General features: G+C 42.7%; 1 protein-coding gene across 1 annotated transcript in view; it reads right to left on the bottom strand.

Annotated features, from left to right (window-relative positions):
• Positions 1-7,836, bottom strand: part of LOC126176532 (aromatic-L-amino-acid decarboxylase-like) — an 80,186-nt gene extending 72,350 nt beyond the window's left edge. Inside the window, exons 1-2 of the mRNA XM_049923688.1 lie at positions 7,801-7,836; positions 6,360-6,641 (exon numbers count right to left, since the gene is read on the bottom strand). Of these exons, the coding sequence (XP_049779645.1) occupies positions 6,360-6,641; positions 7,801-7,836 (318 nt within the window). The remainder of the gene's footprint in view (positions 1-6,359; positions 6,642-7,800) is intronic.
• Positions 7,837-27,871: the final 20,035 nt, after the last annotated feature.

Below are 27,871 nucleotides of genomic sequence, written 5' to 3'. Positions count from 1 at the left end.
GTACAGAAACCAGATGGTATTTATAAGAGTCGAGGGACATGAAAGGGAAGCAGTGGTTGGGAAGGGGGGTGAGAAAGGGTTGTAGCCTCTCCCCGAAGTTATTCAATCTGTATATTGAGCAAGAAGTAAAGGAAACAAAAGATAAATTTGGAGTAGGACTTAAAATCCATGGAGAAGAAATAAAAACTTTGAGGTTCGCTGATGACATTGTAATTCTGTCAGAGACAGCAAAGGACTTGGAAGACCAGTTGAACGGAATGGACAGTGTCTTGAAAGGAGGATATACGATGAACATCAACAAAAGCAAAACGAGAATAATGGAATGGAGTCGAATTAAGTCGGGTGATGCTGAGGGTATTAGATTAGGAAATGAGACACTTATATTAGTAAATGAGTTGTGCTATTTTGGGAGCAAAATAACTGAAGTTGGTCGAAGTAGAGAGGATATAAAATGTAGACTGACAAATGGCAAGGAAAGCGTTTCTGGAGAAGAGAAATTTGATAACTTCGAGTATAGATTTAAGTGTCAGGAAGTCGTTTCTGAAAGTGTTTGTATGGAGTGTAATCATGTATGGAAGTAAAATGTGGACGATAAATCGATTAGACAAGAAGAGAATAGAAGCTTTAGAAATGTGGTGCTACAGAAGAATGCTGAAGACTAGATGGGTAGATCACATAATTAATGAGGAAGTACTGAATAGGATTGGGGAGAAGTGAAGTTTGTGGCACAACTTGACCAGAAGAAGGGATTGGTTGGTAGGACATGTTCTGAGGCATCAAGGGATCACCAATTTAGTATTGGAGGGCAGCGTGGAGGGTAAAAATCGTAGAGGGAGACCAAGAGTGAATACACTAAGCAGATTCAGAAGGATGTAGGGCGCAGTAGGTACTGGGAGATGAAGAAGCTTGCACAGGATAGAGTAGCATGGAGAACTGCGTCAAACCAGTCTCTGGACTGAAGACCACAACAAACAACAACAACTCGTCTGAAGTGATTCAGACCGCAGCCGCAGGAATGCTGCTCTCTAGTGGAATGGAATTTAGGAGGTGTGCGTGTCAGTGGTGCCAAATGTAAACAATGAAAGAAATAATGCACCTATGAGGTATGCGCCACCGACGGAAGGTTAAAAGCAACGGCATATACATATATGGGGAAATCAAAAAGTTTCTCTTTGAGGGCGTCGTTGCAGCGTATCTGCAACGTAGTGCGATACCGATGCGAGTATATAAGCACGAACATGTAGGTAAGGGATCAGTGTGGCATTCGTAACTTTCCATCGTGCGTGAGGCAAATGTGGAAACTAGAACTATGGCGACATTATTACCAAATGCGTCAAAACGGAACCAACGTCCTGTTACTCTTTTTTGGGCTGCAGAAGGACAAACAATGGTAGACATTCATGGGAGAATGAAGCAAGTGTACGGGGCAGCATGTCTGTCGAGAACCACTGTTGTGGAATGGTGCGCCAAATTGTGTGCTGGGTGTTGCTGCTTAATGATAATGTACGTCTCCATATCGCAAATGTCGTAACGCAGAAGTTATGCCAACTCTAGTGGGAGACCCTCGAGCATCCGCCCTATAGTCCTGATGGCTTGCCTTACGATGATCACGACTTTGGTCTCTTAGAAAAGGCCTCGAAGGGTCGACGGTTACTGTCGGATGAGGATGTGCAACAGATATTTGGGGACTTCTTGAAGCAACAGGACACGGTGTTTTACAAACGTGTATCGTCAGCCCGGTGCGTCGATGGGATGATTGTCTCAACGCTCACGGCGATTTTGCGCGATTAGCATACCGATTATGCACTGTACGGCATTCGAAGGAAACTTTTTATCGCCCCTTAGTTTGAATGTAGCGGAGAAACTAAGGGGCTATAAAAATATCAATAAATGATTATTATCAATCGGAAACTTCGAGTAGGATACTTAAATACAATTTCGCGATTTGCGCCGTATCCTGCTACAGGACAAGAAAGAAAGAAATTCCATTACGCTAATCTTACTTTTGTTGATGTTCATCTTTTTTTTCCCAAGACACCAGCAATTTCATTCAAATGTTCTTTCTAGTCCTTTGGCGACTCTGACAAAATTACAATGTCATTATCAAATCTCAACGCTTTTGTATCCTCTCCCTGAACTTTAATTACGAGGGCGTACTGAAAAGCAATGCACCCGATTTTTTTATTCTGTTCCCAATATCGTCTGACGTAGTCATCCACATTACTTGGTTGACTTTCCCGTTTCGCTGACGCGAGTTGTAACCGTCTTCCGCTAGAGGACTCTGAATTCTTGCGTGTAGCATGGCGGTGTGTAACGTAACTATGTCGGTGCGGTAAAAGCTGTGTACTGTGATGATTGTATCGATTTCAGTAATATGCGACGTTGGACTGTTTGGTTCTCATAATGAAGGAAACAGTCCATACGGTCCCGAGTTGGCACAATCCGACTTTCATTTGTCTCCAAAACTTAAAATACAACTTCGAGGATTTCATTTTGATAGCGATGCAGCGGTGGAAGCAGAAGTGCGACTGTGACTCCATCCACAAACTCAAACATTCTACACTGACGGTATCAACAAACTGGTTTGGCGTTGGGAGACATGTTTTCCCCGAAATGGTCACTGTTCTGAGAAATAAATATGTAGGCATGAAGAATAAAGATGTAGAATATTAAAAGAGTTTGTTTTATTTCAAAAGCTTAAAGGGTTCTTACCTTAAAAAAAAATCGGAGCCATTTGTTTCCAGCACGTCCTCGTACCTTCCCCAATTTCTCTTTGTTTTCCTTTACTGCTTGCACAATGTACACACTGAATACATGAGGAATGTCCTACAAACCTGCCTCACCCCTTTCTCAACGAAAGCTTCCCTTCGATGTCCTTCCACCCTTACAACTGTAACCTGGTTTCTGTACACACTGCAAATTACTTTTCAGTGTCTCTATTTTTCCATGCTACCTTCAAAATTTCAAAAAGTGTACTCCAATCATCAGTTGCATAGCTCCACATCTTTTGTTAATATTACTGCTCCATAATTCAGGCTTTCCAGAAATAGAAGACAGTAAGCAACGACAGTGTAATGGAAGGGACGATATAGACTCTACCACTAACAGAAATCATGGCAGTGAAATCGCGTGTTCGTGTCAGTCGGTACTATTGAGTGAACGCAGTAAGAAGGGTCAAACTGGAGGCATTACCTCAAATAGCAGGAAGAAGCTATAGCGTTTGGACGTGCCCATGACCACAGTGTGAATGAAGTTTCCCAGTTTGTTGGTGTATCAACACGGACCCTTTAACCTGCCTACAAGGAACCATGTATCATTCGGAAACGTGTACCTCAGGGTACGCACAGCGCCGCGAAAAGAACCTAACCGACAGGGACTGGAGACGATTCAATGTTAATTTTTTTAATTTTTTTTTTAAATTGTGTAGATGAGAATCGCTTTCTGACGCAACAGGAACTGCTGATGTCAGTGAATACTGGTCCATCTCAACCAGTTTTTGAACGAACACTGGGAACGGAATGGCTATTTGAAGTCAGATACTTCGCAAAAGGTCATAGCTCACAGCGGCATATACACACATCAAAAAAAGTTTTGCATCACCTCGGTTTCGAGAGTTTCGGAACCTGTACAGAAAACTGGAACAGAGATCAACATAAACATCATTTCCGCCATTGCATGTTGTACCACCATAAAACGAGACCTTAAGAGGTGGTGGTCCAGATTGCTGTACACACTGGTACCTCTAATACCCAGTAGCACGTCTTCTTGCATTGATGCATGTCTGGCATACTATCCACAAGTTCATCAAGACACTGTAGGTCCAGATTGTCCCACTCATCAACGGCAATTCGGCGTAGATCCCTCACAATGGTTAGTGGATCACGTCGTCCATAAACAGAATTTTTCAGTCCATCCCAGGCATGTTCTAATGGTTTCATGTCTGGAGAACATGCTGGCCACTCTGGTCGAGCTATGTCGTTATCCTGAAGGAAGTCATTCACAATATGTGCACGATGGGGGTGCGAATTGTCATTCATGAAGACGAATGCCTCGCCAATATGCTGCCGATATGGTCGCATTATCGGATGATGGCATTCACGTATTCTACAGCCGTTACGGCGCCTTCCATGACCTACAGCGGCGTACGTCGGTCCTACATTATGCCTCCCGAAAGTAGCAGGGAACTTTCACCTTGCTGAACTCGCTGGACAGTGTGTCTAAGATGTTCAGCCGGACCGGGTTGCCTCCAAAAACGTACCCGACGATTGTCTGGTTGAAGGTATATGCGACACTCGTCGGTGAAGAGAACTTGATACAAATCCTGAGCGGTCAATTCGGTGTGTTGTTGGGTCCATATGTACACTCCGAGACGCCTGGACCTTCCTTGTTGAGAGCCCTTCCACGCACAAAGTAAGAATGCAGACGCAATCGAACCGCGGTATTGACAGTCTAGGCATGGTTGAACTACAGACAACACGAGCCGTATACCTCCTTCCTGGTGGAATGACTGGAACTGATCGGTTGTCGGACCCTAGGCATGGTTGTTTAAATCTTTGGGCGGGCTTAGTGACATCTCTGAACAGTCAAAGGGACAGTGTCTGTGATAGAATGTCCACAGTCAACGTCTATCTTCAGAAGTTCTGGGAACCGGGGTGATGCAAAACTTTTTTTGATGTGTGTATGAATGCACTTCCTCAGCGGGCCAAACAATTCAGGAACTGGACTATGGCTGGCTGGAGGTATGTAGCGAATTACGATTTTGACTTTTTACAAATGATGCTAAGCATGGAAAACACTGACGGCCGAATGAGACGTTTAACCTGTAGTGTATTGTTTGTGTGGTTGTGTAATGTCTTGCAGGTGTTTTTCATATGACGTCTTAGGGTCCCTCATTCAGGTTATCGTGAGCATGAACTACGATGTTTATTCTTACATTCTCGGTTACCAAATGTTGCCCAATCATCTACATCTTCATAGTGAGTGTGATGTGGACACTCCTGTCTTCCAAGATGGCAACAACCATGTACGCACGGCTGCAGGGTTGCACGCACACTTTCTTGTTTGAGGAACGCTGAGGCATAATATCACACCTCGCCTGGCCCAGTAAATTATTCGATTTAAATCCCAGAAAAGTTACCGGGAGGCTTTAATTTAAGTGGAAATACTCACAGAGGTCTAGCGTGGACTATAATTATTGTATGGCAGCGAAACTGGAAGATATGCTACTGCGTCAGTGCGGAACCTATGTACTCTGAAAAAAATTAGTTCAAATTTTCGGCACCAAGAGCAAATCTGACGATATGAATGGAAGAGAGAAGCATAGAAATTTTTACATATATAATGGATTAGAAACGGGACATGAGCAGAAAGGGTCAAACAAGCGAGAAAGGCAAAATGTTGATTTTGTTATTAATCGACGCTTACACAGTTTGTTCAATGTTAGCACCAGAGACGTCGGTGAGATGCTGTACGGAGCCAGATTTGCACCTGACTGCCATGTTGTTGTTGTTGTCTTCAGTCCTGAGACTGGTTAGATGCAGCTCTCCATGCAACTCTATCCTGTGCAAGCTTCTTCATCTCCCAGTACTTACTGCAACCTACATCCTTCTGAATCTGCTTAGTGTATTCATCTCTTGGTCTCCCTCTACGATTTTTACCCTCCACGCTGCCCTCTAATGCTAAATTTGTGATCCCTTGATGCCTCAGAACATCTCCTACCAACCGGTCCCTTCTTCTTGTCAAGTTGTGCCACAAATTCCTCTTCTCCCCAATTCTATTCAATACATCCTCATTAGTTACGTGATCTACCCATCTAATCTTCAGCATTCTTCTGTAGCACCACATTTCGAAAGCTTCTATTCTCTTCTTGTCCAGACTATTTATCGTCCATGTTTCACTTCCATACATGGCTACACTCCATACAAATACTTTCAGAAACGACTTTCTGACACTTAAATCTATACTCGATGTTAACAAATTTCTCTTCTTCAGATACGCTTTCCTTGCCATTGCCAGTCTACATTTTATATCCTCTTTACTTCGACCATCATCAGTTATTTTGCTCCCCAAATAGCAAAACTCCTTTACTACTTTAAGTGTCTCAATTCCTGCCATAATTGGAACTAATTTTTTTTCCAGTGCGAACCGGTCTGCATTAGCACATTAGAACGTCTACCAAGTTTCGCTGTCATACGATAGCCATTATCAAGACTAGAGGCAGTAATAGCGTGACATTTCTTCCTGGTGACTTTTTTTTGTGCGCTGTGCTTACATGAATACAAGAGCTGCCTCGCAACGTATTTCTTTTAAAATTTGCCATTAGTGTAAGTCTCAGAAACTAGAATTGTCAACCCACTCACCTTGCGGAGAGCGTCCCCCCGCAGACGGTGTTCACTGTCGGTCGGTAGCACGCGCAGTTGGATGAGGCAGATCTTGGCGGCCTTCTCGACGCAGGTGTGTGCCTCTCGAGAGGTATAGGCGATAATCTTCTGTAGTGCAGCGCAGTCGACGTCCAGGTCGTCGCCGTGCCGGTTCTTCCTGACGCTGCTTAGGCTACGATCCAGTCTGTCCTCACGCAAGAACTGCGTGGCAGCGTGCCTCGCCGCCATCATTGCAACAAGGATGGCGTCGCTCTCGGACGGCTGCAGCAACAAAAACCGTCATCCTATCAGGGGTCGGACGCTGCTGAAATAACAATAATAAACTGCCATTCGTCTTCAAAATAATCTTCAAATCATAATACACTTCTGAAACGTTCCTAAATAGGCTGAAAACTGGGTGTTATGTTTACCCTTGAAATTGTGAAGGCATTGCTAATTACACATATAGCATTTCTTTTCGTGATTTTCTTTAGATTTCTATTCTTTTTCTTTTGTTCATATGGGCATTTCTAATTGTGATTATGCAACATTCTACTGTGGTTTTTAAATGTAAAGATGTAATTGTGATTATTTCATTTGCCAATGGATAAATATGTTTCTTGCCTTGTACCTGTGGTAAAATTTGTAAAGTTCTCTTTTGGAATATTATTAATCATGAAAAATGCAGTCAATAACATTTATAAAGATTTATGTAATTTACGATAACGATATAACATCTATAGACATGGGACAGCGGTAGTGTTATCGATAGTCGAAAGGTTGTTGTGTAGTAGAGGGGATGGTGGATGGTGTGTCTGCGCGGAAAAATAGTACTGTTTTTTATGAAAAGCATACGCAGTTCTGTGGACAGTGATACCGAACTATCAGATTGTTAATTCTCTTTACCACTGCAGTATGTATTGCCATCGCCAGCGAACTTTAAGAGCAAATAAACCGGAGTGTGAAAGTGTCGCTAACAATACTTTGTTGTGGCCGACACGAACAGTGCTTTTATGCGAATGAACTTTGCTGGCATTGGTTTTGGGTGGTGGAACTGTTGTCTATTACATTCTATCAAGCCGTGAAAGTGAAGACTTTAATTAACTGTGCAATATAAATGACTTTCAGTGACGTTGTCGAAGTTTGAAATGCGAGAACAGAGTGGACACTGTTTACGGTGTGCTTCACACACAAGAACAATTCTATGAACTGTATATTTGTGGCTAAGACTATATGAGTGTGACGAACTGTGTAATTATACGGACAGTGCATAAAGTGTAAAAACGAGCGATGTCTACGTAATGTACTTTGAAAGAGAGGACATGTCAACAACGGTCGTATACTGGCGTTGTGTGATTTGTTAATCACCACTGGGTTAATGATACAGCTGTGCCGGAACTTTATTTGCGTTTCGCCGGAGAAGATTAACCAGCAGAACTACCTGTATCCTGCTCTCATCATCGTAACCCGCCGACATCGTGCTGTCCAACGCAACGCTTCGTATGCAACAAAAAGTTAAGAGATTTCGCCGAACGCTATCCCCTGACCTAGAAACTTTCTTTCTCTATTAAAAGTATAAGAATTACAGACTCTATTCAAATAAATTCTTTGTTTAGTTTATGTTTGCTTTCTGCTAACGAAAATAAAATTACGATCAGTGAATTAAAAGTTGCCTGGTAGTCATTGTTGAAACACCAGTAAATATAAACTTCTTCCTCTCATTAGAACTAATTCTCCTTGCATGTCAAAGTTATTGTAGTTATTTTATGTAGTTTTATGTATTGTTATGAGACTAGATATATGACAGTGACTAATAAGAGTATTTTGTCGTGAAATATGGCGTCGCGCGAAAATTATGGCAACCGCCATAATTGCTCGCGTTCTGACCAATAACGTAAAAGCTGCTATTCCCGTATTGGTGCATTTTCTGACGTGAGCGTGAATTATAAATGTCAGCTGTCAAATAACGTAGGGACTGTTTATCCAGTAATAAAAGTTTTCGATATTGTATTGCTACGAGTCGTAGTATTAAGAGACACTGGTTATACTCAAAAGTGGGTAGATGTATGGTGAACCCCCCCTCCCCCCACCACTATTCATGCAATTATTAACAGTATTGTGTGTGATTCACGAAATTTTGTCACTTTTTCTAATTCCTTTCAGATATTGTCTTAGAAGTGTTTGAAGTTTCAGAGAATATATAGGGTGTTACAAAAAGGTACGGCCAAACTTTCAGGAAACATTCCTCACACGCAAATAAAGAAAAGATGTTATGTGGACATGTGTCCGGAAACGCTTAATTTCCATGTTAGAGCTCATTTTAGTTTTGTCAGTATGTACTGTACTTCCTCGATTCACCGCCAGTTGGCCCAATTGAAGGAAGGTAATGTTGACATGCGACTCATTGCTCTACAGTACTAGCATCATGCACATCAGTACGTAGCATCAACAGGTTAGTGTTCATCACGAACGTGGTTTTGCAGTTATTGCAATGTTTACAGATGCGGAGTTGGCAGATGCCCGTTTGATGCATGGATTAGCACGGAGCAATAGCCGTGGCGCGGTACGTTTGTATCGAGACAGATTTCCAGAACGAAGGTTTCCCGACAGGAAGACGTTCGAAGCAATTGATCGGCGTCTTAGGGAGCACGGAACATTCCAGCCTATGACTCGCGACTGGGGAAGACCTAGAACGACCAGGACACCTGCAATGGACGAGGCAATTCTTCGTGCAGTTGACGATAACCCTAATGTCAGCGTCAGAGAAGTTGCTGCTGTACAAGGTAACGTTGACTACGTCACTGTATGGAGAGTACTACAGGAGAACCAGTTGTTTCCGCACCATGTACAGCGTGTGCAGGTACTATCAGCAGCTGACTGGCCTCCACGGGTACACTTCTGCGAATGGTTCATCCAACAATGTGTCAATCCTCATATCAGTGCAAATGTTCTCTTTACGGATGAGGCTTCATTGCAACGTGATCAGATTGTAAATTTTCACAATCAACACGTGTGGGCTGACGAGAATCCGCACGCAATTGTGCAATCACGTCATCACCACAGATTTTCTGTGAACGTTTGGGCAGGCATTGTTGGTGATGTCTTGATTGGACCCCATGTTCTTCCACCTACGCTCAATGGAGCGCGTTATCATGATTTCATACGGGATACTCTACCTGTTCTGCTAGAACATGTGCCTTTACAAGTACGACACAACATGTGGTTCATGCACGATGGAGCTCCTGCACATTTCAGTCGAAGTGTTCGTACGCTTCTCAACAACAGATTCGGTGACCGATGGATCGGTAGAGGCGGACCAATTGCATGGCCTCCACGCTCTCCTGGCCTCAACCCTCTTGACTTTATTTATGGGGGCATTTGAAAGCTCTTGTCTACGCAACCCAGGTACCAAATGTAGAGACTCTTCGTGCTCGTATTGTGGACGGCTGTGATACAATACGCCATTCTCCAGGGCTGCATCAGCGCATCAGGGATTCCATGCGACGGAGGGTGGATGCATGTATCCTCGCTAACGGAGGACATTTTGAACATTTCCTGCAACAAAGTGTTTTAAGTCACGCTGGTACGATCTGTTTCTGTGTGTTTCCATTCCATGATTAATGTGATTTGAAGAGAAGTAATAAAATGAGCTCTAACACGGAAAGTAAGCGTTTCCGGACACATGACCGCATAACATATTTTCTTTCTTTGTGTGTGAGGAATGTTTCCTGAAAGTTTGGCCGTACCTTTTTGTAACACCCTGTATATACAATTTTGTCGGTTCAGGTTAATTTCAGACCATTTTCTCGTGAATATTAGAGTTTTCAGTTCATAAACAAAGTGGGAACGTGACCAATTGAGAAGTATAACAAAGAGTATGGTTTTCCAACTAGAATTTTGGATGACTTCACAGTTCAGATTTTGATAATTATTTTTCCTGTGGGTTGAGATTATCACAGTATCTGCCTCAAGATTGATGACATGCGGCTTTGGCTAGCAGGCGAAAGACGAAACGTAGTATGCTTTACGACTCAGAAAGTTGCTAACCGTAGACCATTCACACACGGGGGTACTAAAAACGAACTTGAACTGGTAGTTGGTCTAAACCGCTGACTAGTTACCGACTGGATTCATCGCAATTCCGCACACGGCGCCTCTCTATACAGACGGAAACTGATGGTGATATGAATCGCTGTCTGATTGCCAATAGGATGTCAACGTCGTTCTCCACATGAAAGTACTCTGTAGAGACGGAAACTGGCAGGTGATCTGACTCGTTGACTGGATGGCAACGCAGTTCGGAACTCGATGCTACGCTGTGGAGACGGATATTGGTAGGTGGCGGATTGTATACCGGATGGATGGAAAAGCAGTTCCGCACACGATATTGTTCTGAAAAGGCGAAAGCAGCATTTCATGAATGTGGGCTTGGAGAATGGGGAGTACTGCTTGTTACACTCGGGATTTCAAGTACGGATTCAAGTTTTGTGGTGGATACGGCAGTATTATTTTCCAAAAAAATGGTTCAAATGGCTCTGAGCACTATGGGACTCAACTGCTGAGGTCATTAGTCCCCTAGAACGTAGAACTAGTTAAACCTAACTAACCTAAGGACATCACAAACATCCATGCCCGAGGCAGGATTCGAACCTGCGACCGTAGCGGTCTTGCGGTTCCAGACTGCAGCGCCTTTAACCGCACGGCCACTTCGGCCGGCTATTATTTTACAGACGAATACAAAAGTGAAGGAGACTCTATACAAGGAGAAAAACGAAAACTGCAGACTATTTTTAGTAGTGATGGGGCTGCAACAGACTTAATTGGAATTCACAGCATTTTATAGAATGACTAAAGAGTTTAATAGCGCTTTAAGACAACAGATTCATCGCACCATAACGTAGAGAAACACGAGTATGAGAGACTGTCTTACTGCAAAGGAATAGAAGTTCACTGAAGTAAGGAAGTGTTGATTCGTAATTGCATCCATTTTTCACATTCAGACAAAAATATGAACTCACATCTATGACCCAAGAGGAATAAAAGTAATTCCCGATTTGAATCATAGGATCGGCCACTGTATCATCATCTGTGGATGGCGTCATTTGGACACAGTGCAGAGGGGTATTGGGTCAACACACCGCTTTGTCAGCCTTTGTCAGCTTTTCAGGACTTTGGAGCAAGTATTTCTCTTTTAAGTGGCTTTTAAACTAGCTTAACGACTCTGAACATATTCTCTTCCAGTCCTCTCGGCGAGGGAGCGTCCCTGTCATAACACAGAACTGACCCTGGGACCACCGCCTAGCAGTCAGACCCACTGACTGTTCAACTATGGAAGAAAAGAAAGAGAATTGAGAATTAGGATACAAACGAATGGTATAAGATTATGTAAAGTTTTTCATTTACAGGTGTTTGGTTTCGGGCTGTGCACTGCTTACACTTTGATCCTACTTTCCACGAGGAAAGTCACCACGGGATGCATCGTCAAGAAGACGGAAAAATATTTTGGAATGTGCTAAACGAAATGTGTATGTCCGTTACAAAAGGAGTGGACTGGGGAATGATTGCCAGACGTTTTGCTCTGTTACGGAATCGTCCGAACTGTAATGATTTACTGGATAACAAGCGTGCTAGAATCGAAAAATCGAGGAACAATGGTAAAACATACAAAAGTTACGTATGATGACATTTGTTGTGTTAGTATCGCGTTAGATTATTTAATGTGGTCGATATCTGCTCTTCTGGGAGGAATAGTATAAAAAGAGAGGAAAGGTGTAAAATTCGTCAAATACGTATCCAATCGTCATCTTTCATGAGAAATACACATTTCTTTGTTTCCAATTAAATATGTATTGTCAATTATCGAGATTTTATAAAATATTGTTTAAATAAAAAAATAGAAACTTATTAACAATCTTTTGTGAAACATCGATAATTGGGTTTTTACATTTACAACAATAATTGGAATTTTCTGTGTGATATGTAATTCGAAACAAGACGCTCAATTTTCTAAAAGAATGATGATTATCTATGTGTTCATCAACATATATTTAATGCATTTTATATTTAAATTTGTAGTTATTCGAGCTGAACGAAAAAAATGAAACAAAGAAAGCCATAGCCAGATTCGAACCAGTGACCCATTGATTACCTGATAACCATTCCCTGGGTGCTACCGAGTAACTCATGGAGTGCGTACTGAAAGAAAAAATCGCCTTAATGCTGATAAATTAAAGTTGCTCGGAAAGCTTCAAGGTTGATTTTCTTGAGATTTTTGAAAGTTACATTCAACTGTTTTGGATTCTATTTGAGTTCTGAACTTCACATACCTAACAAATATCCGACTGCAGTGTGGTCTCCTTGTTGCTCCCAAAAGCACGTTTATTGTTGGCATCAACCTACAGCCAGAACGAAACTGTCCTCCCGGACGAAGAGTACAGCGATTTCTACAAAACTGAATATACCAGAATATACTAACATTACAAACGCAATACACTTCGACAATCTTGCACAAACGATAAACACCAAGAAACAAATAAATGCTAGTGGTCCGGTCTGAACCGGCTCCCGCAGTACGCCAGCCAGCGACGTTAAACACTACGCCTCTCTCTCTCTCTCTCTCTCTCTCTCTCTCACACACACACACACACACACACAGACAGACAGACAGAGCGAGATAATTTGCCCTCATATTTCAAGCGTAAGCAGTCAAGTACTGGACAACACATACAGGCTGTTATATTCCATCCCCAGCTCTATTAACGTACGACTGGGATGATAGCCGCTTTCCGTATTATTTTGTGGCAGTTAAAGCGTTGCCTTTATCACGACATTCCTCAAAAAATTCTGGATAATATGGCAAGAATTTTTTCATACATCGTGTTGCATTAATCTCATCATGAAGGAGAGCCTTGAGGAATGAGGAACGAATAAGGTTAGTCATTAATAAGCAGAAGTAACCAGAGCTGGTTACATCTGCAAAGTATATTAAAACAAATTATGACTAGCGCTAATCTACAACGAACTGATAATTCTGCTAATTACTTCTAGACTAGTTTATACACGATCCAGTCACATAATGTGATATCGCTCAGGTTCAACGTTTACGTGCAATAAGTACTCACAGACGGCATGTGGCAGCACTAACAGTGGAGAATAAAGAGTGTCTGGGGAACGCAGAAAACGGTCCAGACGTCGTTGTGTTGTGGAAATTGAGCTATTTATCTGATTCCCAAAAGGGCATGATCATACCTTTCAGACCAGAGGTGGAAGCATTTCCCAAACGGCTAAGTTTGTAAACTGTTTGCATGTCACTGTGGTTACATTACGAGGGTCACTCCAAAAGAAATGCACACTATTTTTTTTAAAAATATCCTTCTTTTATTCTACATGTTTGAAAGTTTTGCAGTCTTTAGATACATCCTTTAGGAACAACATTTTCATTTCTCCACATAATTTCCATCCCTCTCAACTGCCTTACGCCATTTTGGAACCAGCGCCTGTATACCCGCAAGGTAAAATTCTGGACCAACCTGTTGGAACCACTGTTTAGCAGCGTGCACAAGGGAGTCATCATCTTCAGACCTTTTTCCACGAAGAGAGTCTTTCAGTTTCCCAAAGAGATGATAGTCACTTGGAGCCAGGTCAGGACTGTATGGTGGGTGTTTCAGTGTTGTCCATCAGAGTTTTGTGATCACTTCCGTGGTTTTTTGACTGACATGTGGCCGTGCATTGTCGTGCAACAGCAAAACATCCTGCTTTTGCCGATGTGGTAGAACACGACTCAGTCGAACTTGAAGTTTCTTCAGTGTCGTCACTTATGCATCAGAATTTATGGTAGTTCCACTTGGCACGATGTCCACAAGCAAGCGTCCTTCGGAATCGAAAAAAATCGTAGCCATAACTTTTCCATCATAAGATGTGGTTTAGAATTTCCTTTTCTTGGGTGAATTTGCATGATGCCACTCCATTGATTGCCTCTTCGTCTCTGGTGAAAAATGATGGAGCCATGTTTCATCACCTGCCACAATTCTTCCAAGAAATTCATCTCCACCATTCTAGTATTGTTCCAAAAGTTCGCTGCATACCGTTTTTCTTGTTTCTTTGTGAGACACTGTCAACATCCTAGGAACCCACCTTGCACGAACCTTTCTTAACGCCAACACTTTCAGTATTCTGCAAACACTTCCCTCCCCTATCCCTATGTAGCGTGACAATTCGTTCACTGTGATGCTTCTGTCAGCAGCCACCAATTCGTTAACTCTCTGCACATTGTCTGGAGTGTGTGCAGTACGAGGCCTGCCACTGCGAGGACAATCCTCAATACTGCCATGCCCGCTTTCATTACGTAACCTTCTTGCCCACCGACTATCAGTACTGCGATCGACAGCAGCATCTCCATATACCTTTTACAGCCTCTTGTGGATGTTTCCCACTATCTCGTTTTCACAGCACAGGAATTCTATGACAGCACTTTGCTTCTGACGAACGTCAAGTGTAGCAGCCATCTTGAACACATGCTGTGACGGCGCCACTCACGGGAACTAATTTTGAAAACAAGCGGGAAGGATGTATCTACACACTGTAAAGCTTTCACACATGCAGAATGAAAACTGTATTTTTACAAAAATAGTGTGCATTTCTTTTGGAGTGACCCTCGTATACCATGCATGGAAAAATGATGCTATCTGAAACTGGCGCCGAGGCAACTGTTGTGTCCCATAGGGTGTAGAATACAGGCGTGAACAAAGCCTGCGGGGATGTGCACAGGCGAATAGACGTGTAACTGTTGAGCAACTGACCATCTAGATGAACCATCGGTCTACCAATAGCGCTTCCTTAACGACCGTCAAGCGAATGTTCCTGTGTATCTGCTTCCACAGCAGGAGCCCGGTTCATGCATTCATGCTGGTGGCTTCTCACCATCAGCGATGAAAGCTGGAATTTGCACTGAGTGGCGACAGGTGGTCTTCTCAGACGAATCACGTTTCATGCTCCATCGGCCAGATGGTCACTGGCATGTACAGCGTGAAACGTCTTAAAGCAAGCATCCTGCACCTGTCTTGCTTGGAGGAGGCAACGTTATGGCATTAAGATGTTTTCATGGCATTCCCTCGGTGATCTCGTTAATATGGCAGCACAAGGATCAAGATAAGTATACATCTATCCTTGGAGACACGTCGACCCCTACATGCAGTTTGTTTTCTCCTGGGCACTATGGCATGTATCAGCAGGGCAATGCAATGAAACCCAACAGAGAATTGTGGTGTCACCGCCAGACACCACACTTGCTAGGTGGTAGTTTTTAAATCGGCCGCGGTCCGCTAGTATACGACGCACCCGCGTGTCACCACTGTCAGTGATTGCAGACCGAGCGCCGCCACACGGCAGGTCTAGAGAGACGTCCTAGCACTCGCCCCAGTTGTACAGCCGACTTTGCTAGCGATGCTACACTGACAAATACGCTCTCATTTGCCGCGACGATAGTTAGCATAGCCTTCAGCTACGTCATTTGCTACGACCTAGCAAGGCGCCATTACCAGTTTATATTGAGATTATAAATCATGTACCGTCAAGAGCGATGTACACCAATTATGGATTAAAGTTAAATATTCAAGCAACTACGTACTTTATTTACTAGACTCAACTCCTTTAACTGTTCCAGACCTCACGCCAGTTTGCGTGAGCTTAAACGCGTGCCTTTCGGCTTCCTCCAAACCCCGTGAATTGGCTCCTGCCAATTCACAAGAATCTGTGGGACCCAACATGCAGCTTGTTTTCTCCTGGTTACTATGGTATGTATCAGCAGGACAATGCAATGAAACCCAACAGAGAATCTGTGGGACCCAACATGCAGCTTGTTTTCTCCTGGTTACTATGGTATGTATCAGCAGGACAATGCAATGAAACCCAACAGAGAATCTGTGGGACCCTACATGCAGCTTGTTTTCTCCTGGTTAATATGGTATGTATCAGCAGGACAATGCAATGAAACCCAACAGAGAATATGTGGGACTATGTAGATCGGGCTGTTCGCACCATGGATCCTCAACCGAGAAATCTAGCGCAGTTGGCCACGGCATTGGAGTCGGCATGGGTCCACAGCCCTGACGGTACTTTCCAGGTTGTCATTATCTCTCTTCCTGCGCGTCTCACAGAGGCCCGTACTGCAAAGGGTGACTATTCAGCCTTCTGATAGGTTGTCACACTGGAGTAACTGGACAGTGTATATGTACGTATACATCAATTTACTTGGAAAATACTGTATCTACTGCTCCTCCTGCTATACTACTAGCCGTACGGGGTAGCCGCGCGGTCTAAGACGTCTTGTCACGGTCCGTGCGGCTACCCCCGTCGGAGGTTCGAGTCCTCCCTCGGGCATGGGTGTGTGTGTCGTCCTTAGCGTAAGTTAGTTTAAGTTATATTAAATAGTGTGTAAGCCTAAGGACCGATGACCTCAGCAGTTTGGTCCCATAAGACCTTACCACAAATTTCCTACACTACCCAGCTGGTGTCTCCATTTGATACTTCTATCAAAACATTTATTTAACTTTACACAGACTAGCGTTAGCTGTCTACATACTGGCGAAGTCAGAATCTATCCAATGCAAAAATATTGGAGTTATTTGGAATTTACATTCTCAAGTCCAGGCATTCTGGTAAACTATGGAAGGAATGGCTAACTAGGTATTCTTTTACTTTTTTAAAAAATATTTTGGGATTTAGATGTTCACTGGCAACCTGTTACAGATTTTTGTAGCAGAATGCAAAACTCCACTCTGGAATCTATATGGAAATTATTTCTACATCTAGTATTGTGGCTGTGAATGCTGAATTCATCCTAAATCAATCTTGTGGTCATCATTAGGGAGCACAAGTAATGCCCCTAAGTGTAAGAATCGATAGGTGTCTGAAACGGCATCTGCAAGATTTTGTTTATCACTTATACGGTACACAATACTCACATTTGTACACTTTTGTAAAATAAATACTTTTTCGCCCTAGCTACAATGCCCAGAAGACAGTGCCATAGAACAGATGTTGTTCAAATGTGTGTGAAATCTTATGGGACTTAATTGCTAAGGTTATCAGTCCCTAAGCTTACACACTACTTAACCTAAATTATCCTCAGCACAAACACACACACCCATGCCCGACGGAGGACTCGAACCTCCGCCGGGACCAGCCGCACAGTCCATGACTGCAGCGCTCCAGACCGCTCGGCTAATCCCGCGCGGCTCATAGGACAGAACTGAAGGTGAACACAGTGAGAGAGATTCTGAGTACAAATCGGTTGACACTGAGCTACTCGGTTAATTTATCCACATGCTGGCGCCACTTCAGTGTACTATCCACTTGTATGCACAGAAACTTCACACATGGTGCTTCATCCGTTGTATGCCCAGTAATCTATATTTTAGGTGCCAAGTAATCTATATTTTTGGTGCCAATAAGTCAATTTTATTTCTGTAGAATTTCTTAATATGAGGCTCTACAAGATTAAGATTAAGGTGTTAGCTAGGAATCTGTTATAAGCCTCTTCCATCGTTCTCCTGGTTGTTTCTGGAATTGATGTGTTTCACCTCTACATCTACATACATACTCCGCAATCCACCATACTGTACGTGGCGGAGGGTACCTCGTACCACAACTAGCATCTTCTCTCCCTGTTCCACTCCCAAACAGAACGAGGGAAAAATAACTGCGTATATGCCTCTGTACGAGCCCTAATCTCTCTTATCTTATCTTTGTGGTCTTTCCGCGAAATGTAAGTTGGCGTCAGTAAAATTGTACTACAGTCAATCGCAAATGCTGGTTCTCTAAATTTCCTCAGTAGCGATTCACGAAAAGAATGCCTCCTTTCCTCTACAGACTCCCACCCGAGTTCCTGAAACATTTCCGTAACACTCGCGTGATGATCAAACCTACCAGTAACAAATCTAGCAGCCCGCCTCTGAATTGCTTCTATGTCCTCCCTCAGTCCGACCTGATAGGGATCCCAAAAGCTCGAGCAGTACTCAAGAATAGGTCGTATTAGTGTTTTATAAGCGCTCTCCTTTACAGATGAACCACATCTTCCCAAAATTCTACCAATGAACCGAAGACGACTATCCGCCTTCCCCACAACTGCCATTCCATGCTTGTCCCACTTCATATCGCCCTGCAATGTTACACACAAATATTTAATCGACATGACTGTGTCAAGCGCTACACTACTAATGGAGTATTCAAACATTACGGGATTCTTTTTCCTATTCATCTGCATTAATTTACATTTATCTATATTTAGAGTTAGCTGCCATTCTTTACACTAATCACAAATCCTGTCCAAGGCATCTTGTATCCTCCTACAGTCACTCAACGACGACACCTTCCCGTACACCACTGCATCATCAGCAAACAGCCGCACATTGCTATCCACCCTACCCAAAAGATTATTTATGTAGATAGAAAACAACAGCGGACCTACCACAATTTCCTGGAGCATTCCAGATGATACCCTCAGTTCCGATGAACACTCACCATCGATCCTTTATCGATACACTCGTGTCATCATCATACATTATACTCGTAGTTTGACAGGCGTCCTCGAATGTCCCAAGTTAATCATTTATGTAGACCATCAACAATACTAAACCTTGTGACACATCATTTCTAAGGTTTCTCACTCTGAATTTAATTTCTTTGTTGTTGTATCATTTGTTAATGTTACTCAATTTTCTGTTGTTTAGATATGGTTCCAGACATGCCAGAGGAAGACTTTTAAAGATATACCATTTCAGTTTCCCAAGCAGTACGTTATGATATATAAAGCGTAAGACCTTGGCAAGATGACACAAAAAGGCAACAGGATAATTTTTGTTGTTTCATTCCACTAGGAGGACGTACTGGAACTTATTGGTTCCCAAGTTTTTTAATATAAAAACTCTTAATGATTTTTAAATAAAACCAACCTTATCAAGATTCCACATCTTTATTCTTAATGTCTGCATATTTCTCAACATAACCACCGTTGATACCAAACAAGAGATCAGTTTGTTGACACTATCACTGCAGAAAGTTAGACTTTGTTCACGGAGCGACAACGTCTCCTTCAGCGCTTCATCCCTGTCAAAGTTAGTGCTCGAACGTGTTCTTTACGATTTGGAAACAGATCAAAATCAGATGGAGCCAAGTCGGTGTTGTATTGAGGATGCACGATGTTGCAGATAACGCAGCTGATGTGTGTGGTCTCGCATTGTTATGCTGAAGGGGAGGGTGCTCGATGTGGGGACGAACTCTTGGAATTTGATACTCGATTATAGCGCGCATTTCTCTCACACCGACATAGTTACGTTACACACAGCCATGTTACTCGATACACTTCGGAGCCCTCTACCGGCAGAGGGGTGCTAATATGTAGACATGAAGAATGAAGACGTGGAATGTTAATAGCAAGTATTTTATTTAAAAAGCCTGAGAGGTTTCACATAAAAAATTCGATAGTAGCACGCCCTCGTAGAACTGAGTTAATCAGATCTTACATTGCCTTCCCAGCAGAGAGGCATTTACGAAATCCAAACTCAACTCCTGTTAAGAATTTATTCTTGGAAAAATGGCCCTGTGTTTTACATCCATACTCTCTAATCATTTTCAAGTGCATGGCAGGGACTACTTACCATCGTACCAAATTATTACAGTTTTTTTTCCTGTTCCATTCTTTTATGGAGAGAGCTTGGGAAGAATGCTGTTTAAATTACTTTAAGAATGTTGAAATTAAACTAATCTTGTCCTCATGATCCCGACGGCAATGATATATAATGGCTGTAGTATATTATTAGGCTCACCATTTAAAGCCGAGACTTGAAACTTTGTAGGTAGGCTTTCTCGGTATAGCTTACGTCTCTCTCTTAAAGAGTGCCAGTTCAGTTTCTTCAACATCTCTGCGACGGTCTCCCACGGATCGAACAAACCTGTGACCATTCGTGCTGCCTTGCTTTGTATCATTTCCCCCGTTAATCCTATTTCGTAGAATTGCCACACACTTTGTAAGTAGACTGTTTGTATGTTGGCAGTGCTATAGACTGTGTTAATATCGCTGACAGCGCTCTGCACCTTGGGCAAGAGATTCTGTGGTTGGACTAGCAGTAAGCGAGTGGATAGAGAAGTGTATGGACATGTTTTTTCTTAGTGGAAACTCTGTGTTGGTAGGACACGCAATGTAAAGTGAGATGAAATTTCTTATAAGGAAAGATGCAAGGAAAGGTGGAACTGGATGTCGCATGAATAAGGTAAAATTTTCTAAATACATTGTTTGCTCTTCAACAAAAGTTTTTTTTTTTTTGCTAACCGTAGGCCTCCTAGTAGTTACAGTCTATAGTAGTTAGAATCCTTTTATTTAGTTGGCTGTTGTTGCTACTTGCTGTAATTCAAAAAATGGTTCAAATGGCTCTGAGCGCTATGGGACTTAACATCTGAGGTCATCAGTCCCCTAGAACTTAGAACTACTTAAACCTGACTAACCTAACACACACATCCATGCCCGAGGCAGGATTCGAACCCGCGACCGCAGCAGCAGCGCGGTTCACGACTGAAGCGCCTAGAACCGCTCAGCCACAACGGCCGGTTCAAAATCACAGCTGTAATTGCTGTAGTTAGTGTTACGAAAATTTTCTGTGAGGTAAGTGACTTGTGAAAAAGAATGGGATTTCCACTATCGGGATTCGTGACTGAAATGAGTTTAGGCAATTAACAGAGCTGGAGGTAGTTCTACATTTCTTTAATTTCATATTTTCTGGATTTGTGTTACTGTTAGTATTTCTTGCAATTCAGGGCTATTCTTTTATGTTAATTATTGGAAGTCACGTTGTCAATGTATAGCAATCAGATTGTATTGGGCTTGTATATTGTGGGTAATAAACGAATTGGTTAATTATGAGTTGCCTTTGTCAGGGAAAATTCTGTTGGTTAGGGCTTAGTAAAAATTAAAAAAAAGTTAAAGACTCAGTTTCAACTTGAGTAATATTCTATTGACAGATCGCATGAATGATTTGTAAGCAATCTTCTCTGTAGACTGATTGTATTTCCCCAGTATTCTACCAATAAACCGAAGTTTACCACCTGCTTTACCTACAACTGAGCCTATGTGCTCATTCCATTTCATACCCCTTTAAAGTGTTACCCCCAGGTATTTGTACTACATAACCGATACCATTATTGGCTCAAAATAGCTCTGAGCACTATGGGACTTAACATCTTAGGTCATCAGTCCCCTAGAACTTAGAACTACTTAAACCTAACTAACCTAAGGACATCACACAACACCCAGCCATCACGAGGCAGAGAAAATTCCTGACCCCGCCGGGAATCGAACCCGGGAACCCGGGCGTGGGAAGCGAGAACGCTACCGCACGACCACGAGATGCGGGCGATACCATTATTGACTCATTGATATTGTAGTCATAGGATACCACGTTTTACCGTTTTGTGAATGGTCCACTTTTATGTTTCTGAACATTTAAAGCAAGTTGGCAGTATTTGATTTGGCTGAATATTTGTGCAGCGTCTTTCAGACATTACTTGATAGCAGATAACTGCATCATCTGCGAAACGTTTGAGGTTACTATTAGTACTGTTTTCAAGGTCATTAATATACAACATGAACATCAAGGGTCCCAAAACACCTCCATGGAGCACAGCCGAAGTTACTTCTACATCTGTCGACGGCTCTCCATCCGAGATATCATACTGCGTCCTCCACACCCAAAAGGTCCTCAATCCAGTCACAAATTTCACTTGATATCCCGTATGATCGCACTTTTGATAATAAGCGTGGATGTGGTACAGAGTCAAATGATTTTCGGATATCGAGAAATACCGCCTCTGTCTGACAGGCTTGATCCAAAGCTTTCAGTATGTCATGTGAGAAACACGCGCGTTGGGTTTCACATACTGGTTGGCGTGGATGAGACCTCATTACGTTTGAGCTGAGAATATGTTGTAAGATTCTACAAGAAATTGATTTCAAAGCTATTGGGCGATAGTTATGTGGATCACTTCTGCTACCATTCTTGTAGCTGGGTGTGACCTGTGCTTCCTTTCAACTTACGGGTACGGTCTATATTGTGTGAAGGATATACGATATATTATAGTTAAAAGAGTAAAAGTCAGTATACAGACTGATAGAAATACCACTGAGCCCTCGAGCATTGTTCATTTTTAATGATTTCAATTGATTTTCAACATCACTGACACTAATACTAATTTAATTTATCTTTTCAGTGGTACAAGGATGTAATTGGGGTAATTCTCCTGAGTTTTACAAAGCAACGTTTGAGTTCAGCATTTTGTTAATTTCGAAATTTCTGTCTTACAAAATTTACTGTGTCATTGTTTTTCTACATTTTCTTTGCACATTATCATTGATCTGGCGACTGTAGTGTGCATGTTTAGTAACTGACTATGCAACCATTCTCACAACATTCCCTGTAATTTTTACGTAGTTTTACGTTACAGTCTTAACGCTGTTGCTCCTTGCAGCCCTAGGTATCAATAAGTTCATGATTTTTAATGTTATTTATTGTACCATTGTTGGTATTATTTATTGTATTACATTTAAGTAGTTTTTATATTATTGCACGCCACTTTTCCTTTCTCCAACTTATACCTGAAGATGATCAGCTAGTCAGTTCAAAACTGATTGCCATTAATAAGAAAGAATTAAAAAAGTGATTATGCCGATGGTGTTATTCATTCAATGTGTTTTCAGTTACTACTTGTGAAATCAAACTTGAAGGACTTACCTGGAAACAGCCCCCACCCATCTTCTTCTTGGTTGAGTGAAGAAACTCGTTTGGTAGTCCTAAAGCCTTAGCTGAAAGAAACGAAAACGGAATCTGTAACTATTAGATATCCGTTATCCTCAGTGCTTAACAGTTTCTAAGGTATAAACATATATTAAGCTGTAGTTTTGTTAATTACAGCATTCGACATGAAAGACTCACGATGCACACACATAGGGCAACAACGAGCTACACTTACAAGGGAAACTTTCCATCGCATCCCCCTTCAGGTTTAGTGGTAAGAAGGCTAAGTGGACAGCCCGTCAAAATCCGAACACATATCAAGCATCAAAACAGGAAGAAAGTGTAGTGGACTGTGGAAAAAAGCAAAATAGGAACAGTGAACGGTCCAAAAACAAGAAGTGCATGAAGCTGGGTAGACCAGTGATGTCGTGGTCAAGTGGTTCAGGTGTTGGACTCCGAAGCTGGCGAGCCGTATTCAGACCTCCGTCATGCCTTTTTTCCGCTGTTTTATTTATTCAAATCTGTGCTCTGTCGTGGTGTAACGTCCGTTAGCAACAGCGAGGTGTAAGGTAGGGACCGATAATGTCAGTTGGTTCTGCACAACTACACTATTAGCAGCCGAAATGAAGTGGCCTTCATATGGGAACCGCAAACGTTTGATGACAAGGCGACAAGTCAACCGAATCCTCCATCGGAAAACACATCTGGTGTGTCATACACGGCATTGGTGACAGTGCGTGTGTCATATGATAGGAATCTCTTATCGACGCACCTATTTTCTTCGATTGGTGAGTGAGTGAGATATGCCTCTTTGCTCGATTAGGTGTTCGTATGAATGTGAATGTGATCACTCCCAAGGAAATGATGAAAACATATCGGTTTATCCCTTAAGCTAGTCCGCCACCGTAGCTGAGTGGACAGCGCACTGGCTTGTCATGCCGGGGGACCCAGGTTCGATTCTCGGCTGGTTGGAAATTTTCTCCGCTCAGGGACTGGGTGTCTGTGTCGGTCTTCATCATCATTTCATCCTTATCGACACGCAAGTCGCCGAAGTGGCGTCACCTCAAAAGATTTGCACCAGGCGATCGCGTCTACCCGCCGGCAGACCCTCGCCGCATCACATTTCATTTCATCCCTTAAGCTGCAACAAATGAACGCAACAGTTTTACAATCACACAGTTTCTCTGCGCTCTGTCAAAACACATATTATTAACGTTTTGAAGCTGCGATCCGTTTGGAAGTCTTGACTACTGAATTCCTTTGTTACAACATAGTTCACACACGTTATTTGTTGTTTTCATTTCCGTGAGGCGTCTCGTAGTACCTCGTCTGCTCCCACTATTCATCACATTTACTTGCGACGTTAACGTATTCTTACCACATGACTCATATTCTGTAACCAATGCATAGTATGGTGCGCTGTATTGCACTTTTTCTCTTGGACCGTTCACTGTTCCCTTTTTTTTTTCTTAGTCCAGTACACCTTCTTCCTGTTTTCATGCATGATTTGTGTTCAGTTTTTGACGGGCTGATCACTGGGTTCTCTTACCACTAAATCTGAGCGGTGTGTGATGGGGAGTTTCCTTTGTCAGAACAGTAGGCATAAGAGAGACCTAAGAGCACTGCATCTGCGTAGCGAAGCTGAGTGAACGGCAGTCGAGCCTCATCACCCGCTTTCTACGCGGTTTCTCCTCAGTCAATCACTCGTTTCCCTTGCGGTTTGGCCTCAGTCTCCTTCGCGCAGGTGAGCACTCGCTGATTGCCACCGAACAGACTAAGGCCGTCGGCACTCGGACCACGCATTCAAACGTTAACATTGACCTTGCCGAGTTTATGACGTCATAATACAGAAAAAGCACGTCGGCGAGTCTTTCCGAACGTGCAGAGCAATATCTAGCATGTCAGATATTCTGAACGTGCGTTTCAAATGTAGGTTTTGGATATGGGTGAGGAAAGGTGGGAATTTGATGAGATAGTAGAGGATCCACGTGGTTGAAGATAAATGGATTTAAAAGGAGACAGAGTGATTGGCGTTCAAGGATTTTGATAGACTTCTAGAGCTTTGGTGGGACGGAGAGCCATGCAACATTTGCATAGCAGAGGATGGGTTGGATCGGGGTTTTGTAAATATGAAGAATAGTAGAGAAGTGTAATGCCCAAGTTCGGCGTGTTAGTAGTTTTAATCTGTTGTGAGCTTTCTGTTGGATGATTAGTAACTGAGGTTCTCACGTTAGTTGCCATTTGAGGGTTCCAAGATATTTTACTGTATTAGTTAACTGGACAGGACGGTTGTTAATCGGAAGGCAGAAGTCGTGGAGGCGGAAGCTGCGGGTGGTTTGTCCTATAATTATTGCCTGGGTTTTGGAGGCTTTGATCTTGAAGAGTCACTGGTTACACCAAGAGGTAAGCTCACTGAGATGGATTTGGAAGGATCGTTTGGATTTCTGAAGTATAGGGAAGAGGATGAGGAAAGAGGTGTCATCAGCATACCAAAGAAGGTGGCTGGGTGGGGGTGGTTTGCACTTATAAGCAGTGTAGAGCAAATAAATGAGAGGAAAGAGGACAGAGGCATCAGAGCCTTGGGGCACTCCTCGAAGGTACAGGAGTTGGTATTGATAATAGTGTCAAAGGATGGGCAATTGGATAGAAAGGATGTAATAAGTTAACTGAATTAATTGGAAGTGCATATGTCTGGAATATGACAAGCAGTCCGAAATGCCATGCATGGCTGCAGGCTTTTTCTAGATCGTGGGAGACAAAGACGGCGGATTTATTGGAGTTGAGTTGATGGAACAGGAGATGGGTGAGGCGCAAGAGTTGGTCATCAGAGAAGAAACTGGGATGGAAGCCACACTTGTTAACAAGAAGAAGATGGTGTTGGCTGAAGTGTTGATGCATCCATATCAGAGAAGATGGATTTGAAGACTTTGCTAAACATTTAGATGTGACATACAGGGCAGTTAGAGATGGTATCAGTAGGAGGTTAATGGGGTTTGAAGAAAAGTTGTTGACGATAGTAACCTGTGAAGGTAATAGTGGTGTAAAGGGTTGCAAGGGTGATGAGAAAGGAGAGGAGGTGTTCCAAGAGGTGTCAGTAAGTAATGCAGTAATGATCAGGGGAAATGTTGCGTTTTTTGTGGTGTACTTCTTTTATGTCAGTTGCTGTAATTGTTGTATTTAATTCTGTTTGTGTTATGTTGTCCCAAGTACTGAAAGCTAGGAGCCAGAGGTGTGACAGATGTATCTGTACGATTGTGGATGGTAGGGAAAAGTGAGTAATCACGTTGTAGTCATCAGGGATGGAGATGAGGTCAGACAAATAGGATGCCAAATGGTTAGCTTTGCTCAAGTTGTCAGGTAAGGGATGGTTATCACAGAGAAGCAAGTAGTGAGGTATGGGGTTATTGGTCGCTGGCCGCAGTGGCCGAGTGGTTCTAGGAGCTACAGTCTGGAGCCGGGCGACGGCTACGGTCGCAGGTTCGAAACCTGCCTCGGGCATGGATTTTTGTGTTTCCTTAGGTTAGTTAGGTTTAAGTAGTTCTAAGTTCTAGGGGACTGATGACCTCAGACGTTAAGTCCCATAGTACTCAGAGCCATTTGAACCATTTTTTTGGGGTTATTGCCGGTGAGTCAACGGAATGCTTTCAAGTATCCTGAAGAGTTAATGGGGAGTTCAGCGCTGAGTGTGGTCATGCCTGGCACCAGTCCCAGCGGAAGTCTTTAAAAAAATTGTTACCAAAATACATAGAAGTGCAGATAAACGAAGCACTTAGCGCAAAGATTCACTGCTGAACTTCAACATGAATGTAATGGTTGCTGGTGAATCTTCTAGGCTGTTTGGCCGTGGTCGAACTTTTTGTATCCTGACGTTTTGTCCAGTGCTGCGGCGGATATCTTCAGAGGTGTTCTTGGCTACGCTGAATCTTGGCGGCCGACGAGTCAGACGATGGAGAACGACTTAACACTGAGTAAAGCGGGCGTCGTCCAATTTACCCAGTGATCTGCAGAGACAGCCTTCAGCAGAGATAAAACTTATCGACTGCCGCCTGTCAAGAATAAAAATTTATGTATCGATTGTGCAGAGCCACTGTCCATATATCATTGAGTTTCATGACTTCCTTTGTGATAAAATTTTAACTATGCTTGTATATTTCGATGGCTTATCTATCTAGTCGTGGATAACAGTCATATCAGCTAAAATTTTGGTTTCGGAAAACTTCACTTCATGATTTCCTGATTGAAGGCCATGCTTTGTTACAACCGATTTTTCTTCTTTCCCTAGTCGGCAAAGACTTTTATGTTATTTCGGTCTTATACTAACGCTTCTCTTGGTAGTTCCAATGTAGACCTTCCGACCACGGCCGTATAACCTTGAAGATTGATCAGCAATTATGACATACTGTCGTGAAAGCCTCCATTGTACAATGCATGTAATGACCATAAATAGGAGGAAACGTCTGTTAACATGTGACTACATCATCGACGATCAGCCACAGGGGTTAATCACCTCCTACAGATATTTAGGAGTGTCTCTGCAGAGCGCTTTGAGGTGGTAAGAGCACAAATATATATGCGGGGTACGCAGATGACAGACACAGATTTAAAGGAAGAATCTTAAGTTCGAAAAAGGTCACTTACAGGACCCTCTCTTGACCAAATCTCGAGTGTACTAACACGGAACCGTTTAACTGAGAGGTCGCAAGTTCAGTCTTAAATAAGTCTCATTTGAAA

The sequence above is a fragment of the Schistocerca cancellata genome, chromosome 3 (assembly GCF_023864275.1).
Source record: "Schistocerca cancellata isolate TAMUIC-IGC-003103 chromosome 3, iqSchCanc2.1, whole genome shotgun sequence".
Lineage (NCBI taxonomy): Eukaryota > Metazoa > Arthropoda > Insecta > Orthoptera > Acrididae > Schistocerca > Schistocerca cancellata.
The sequence above is the reverse complement of the archived record's forward strand: the minus strand, read 5'-3'. Positions and strand labels throughout refer to the sequence as shown.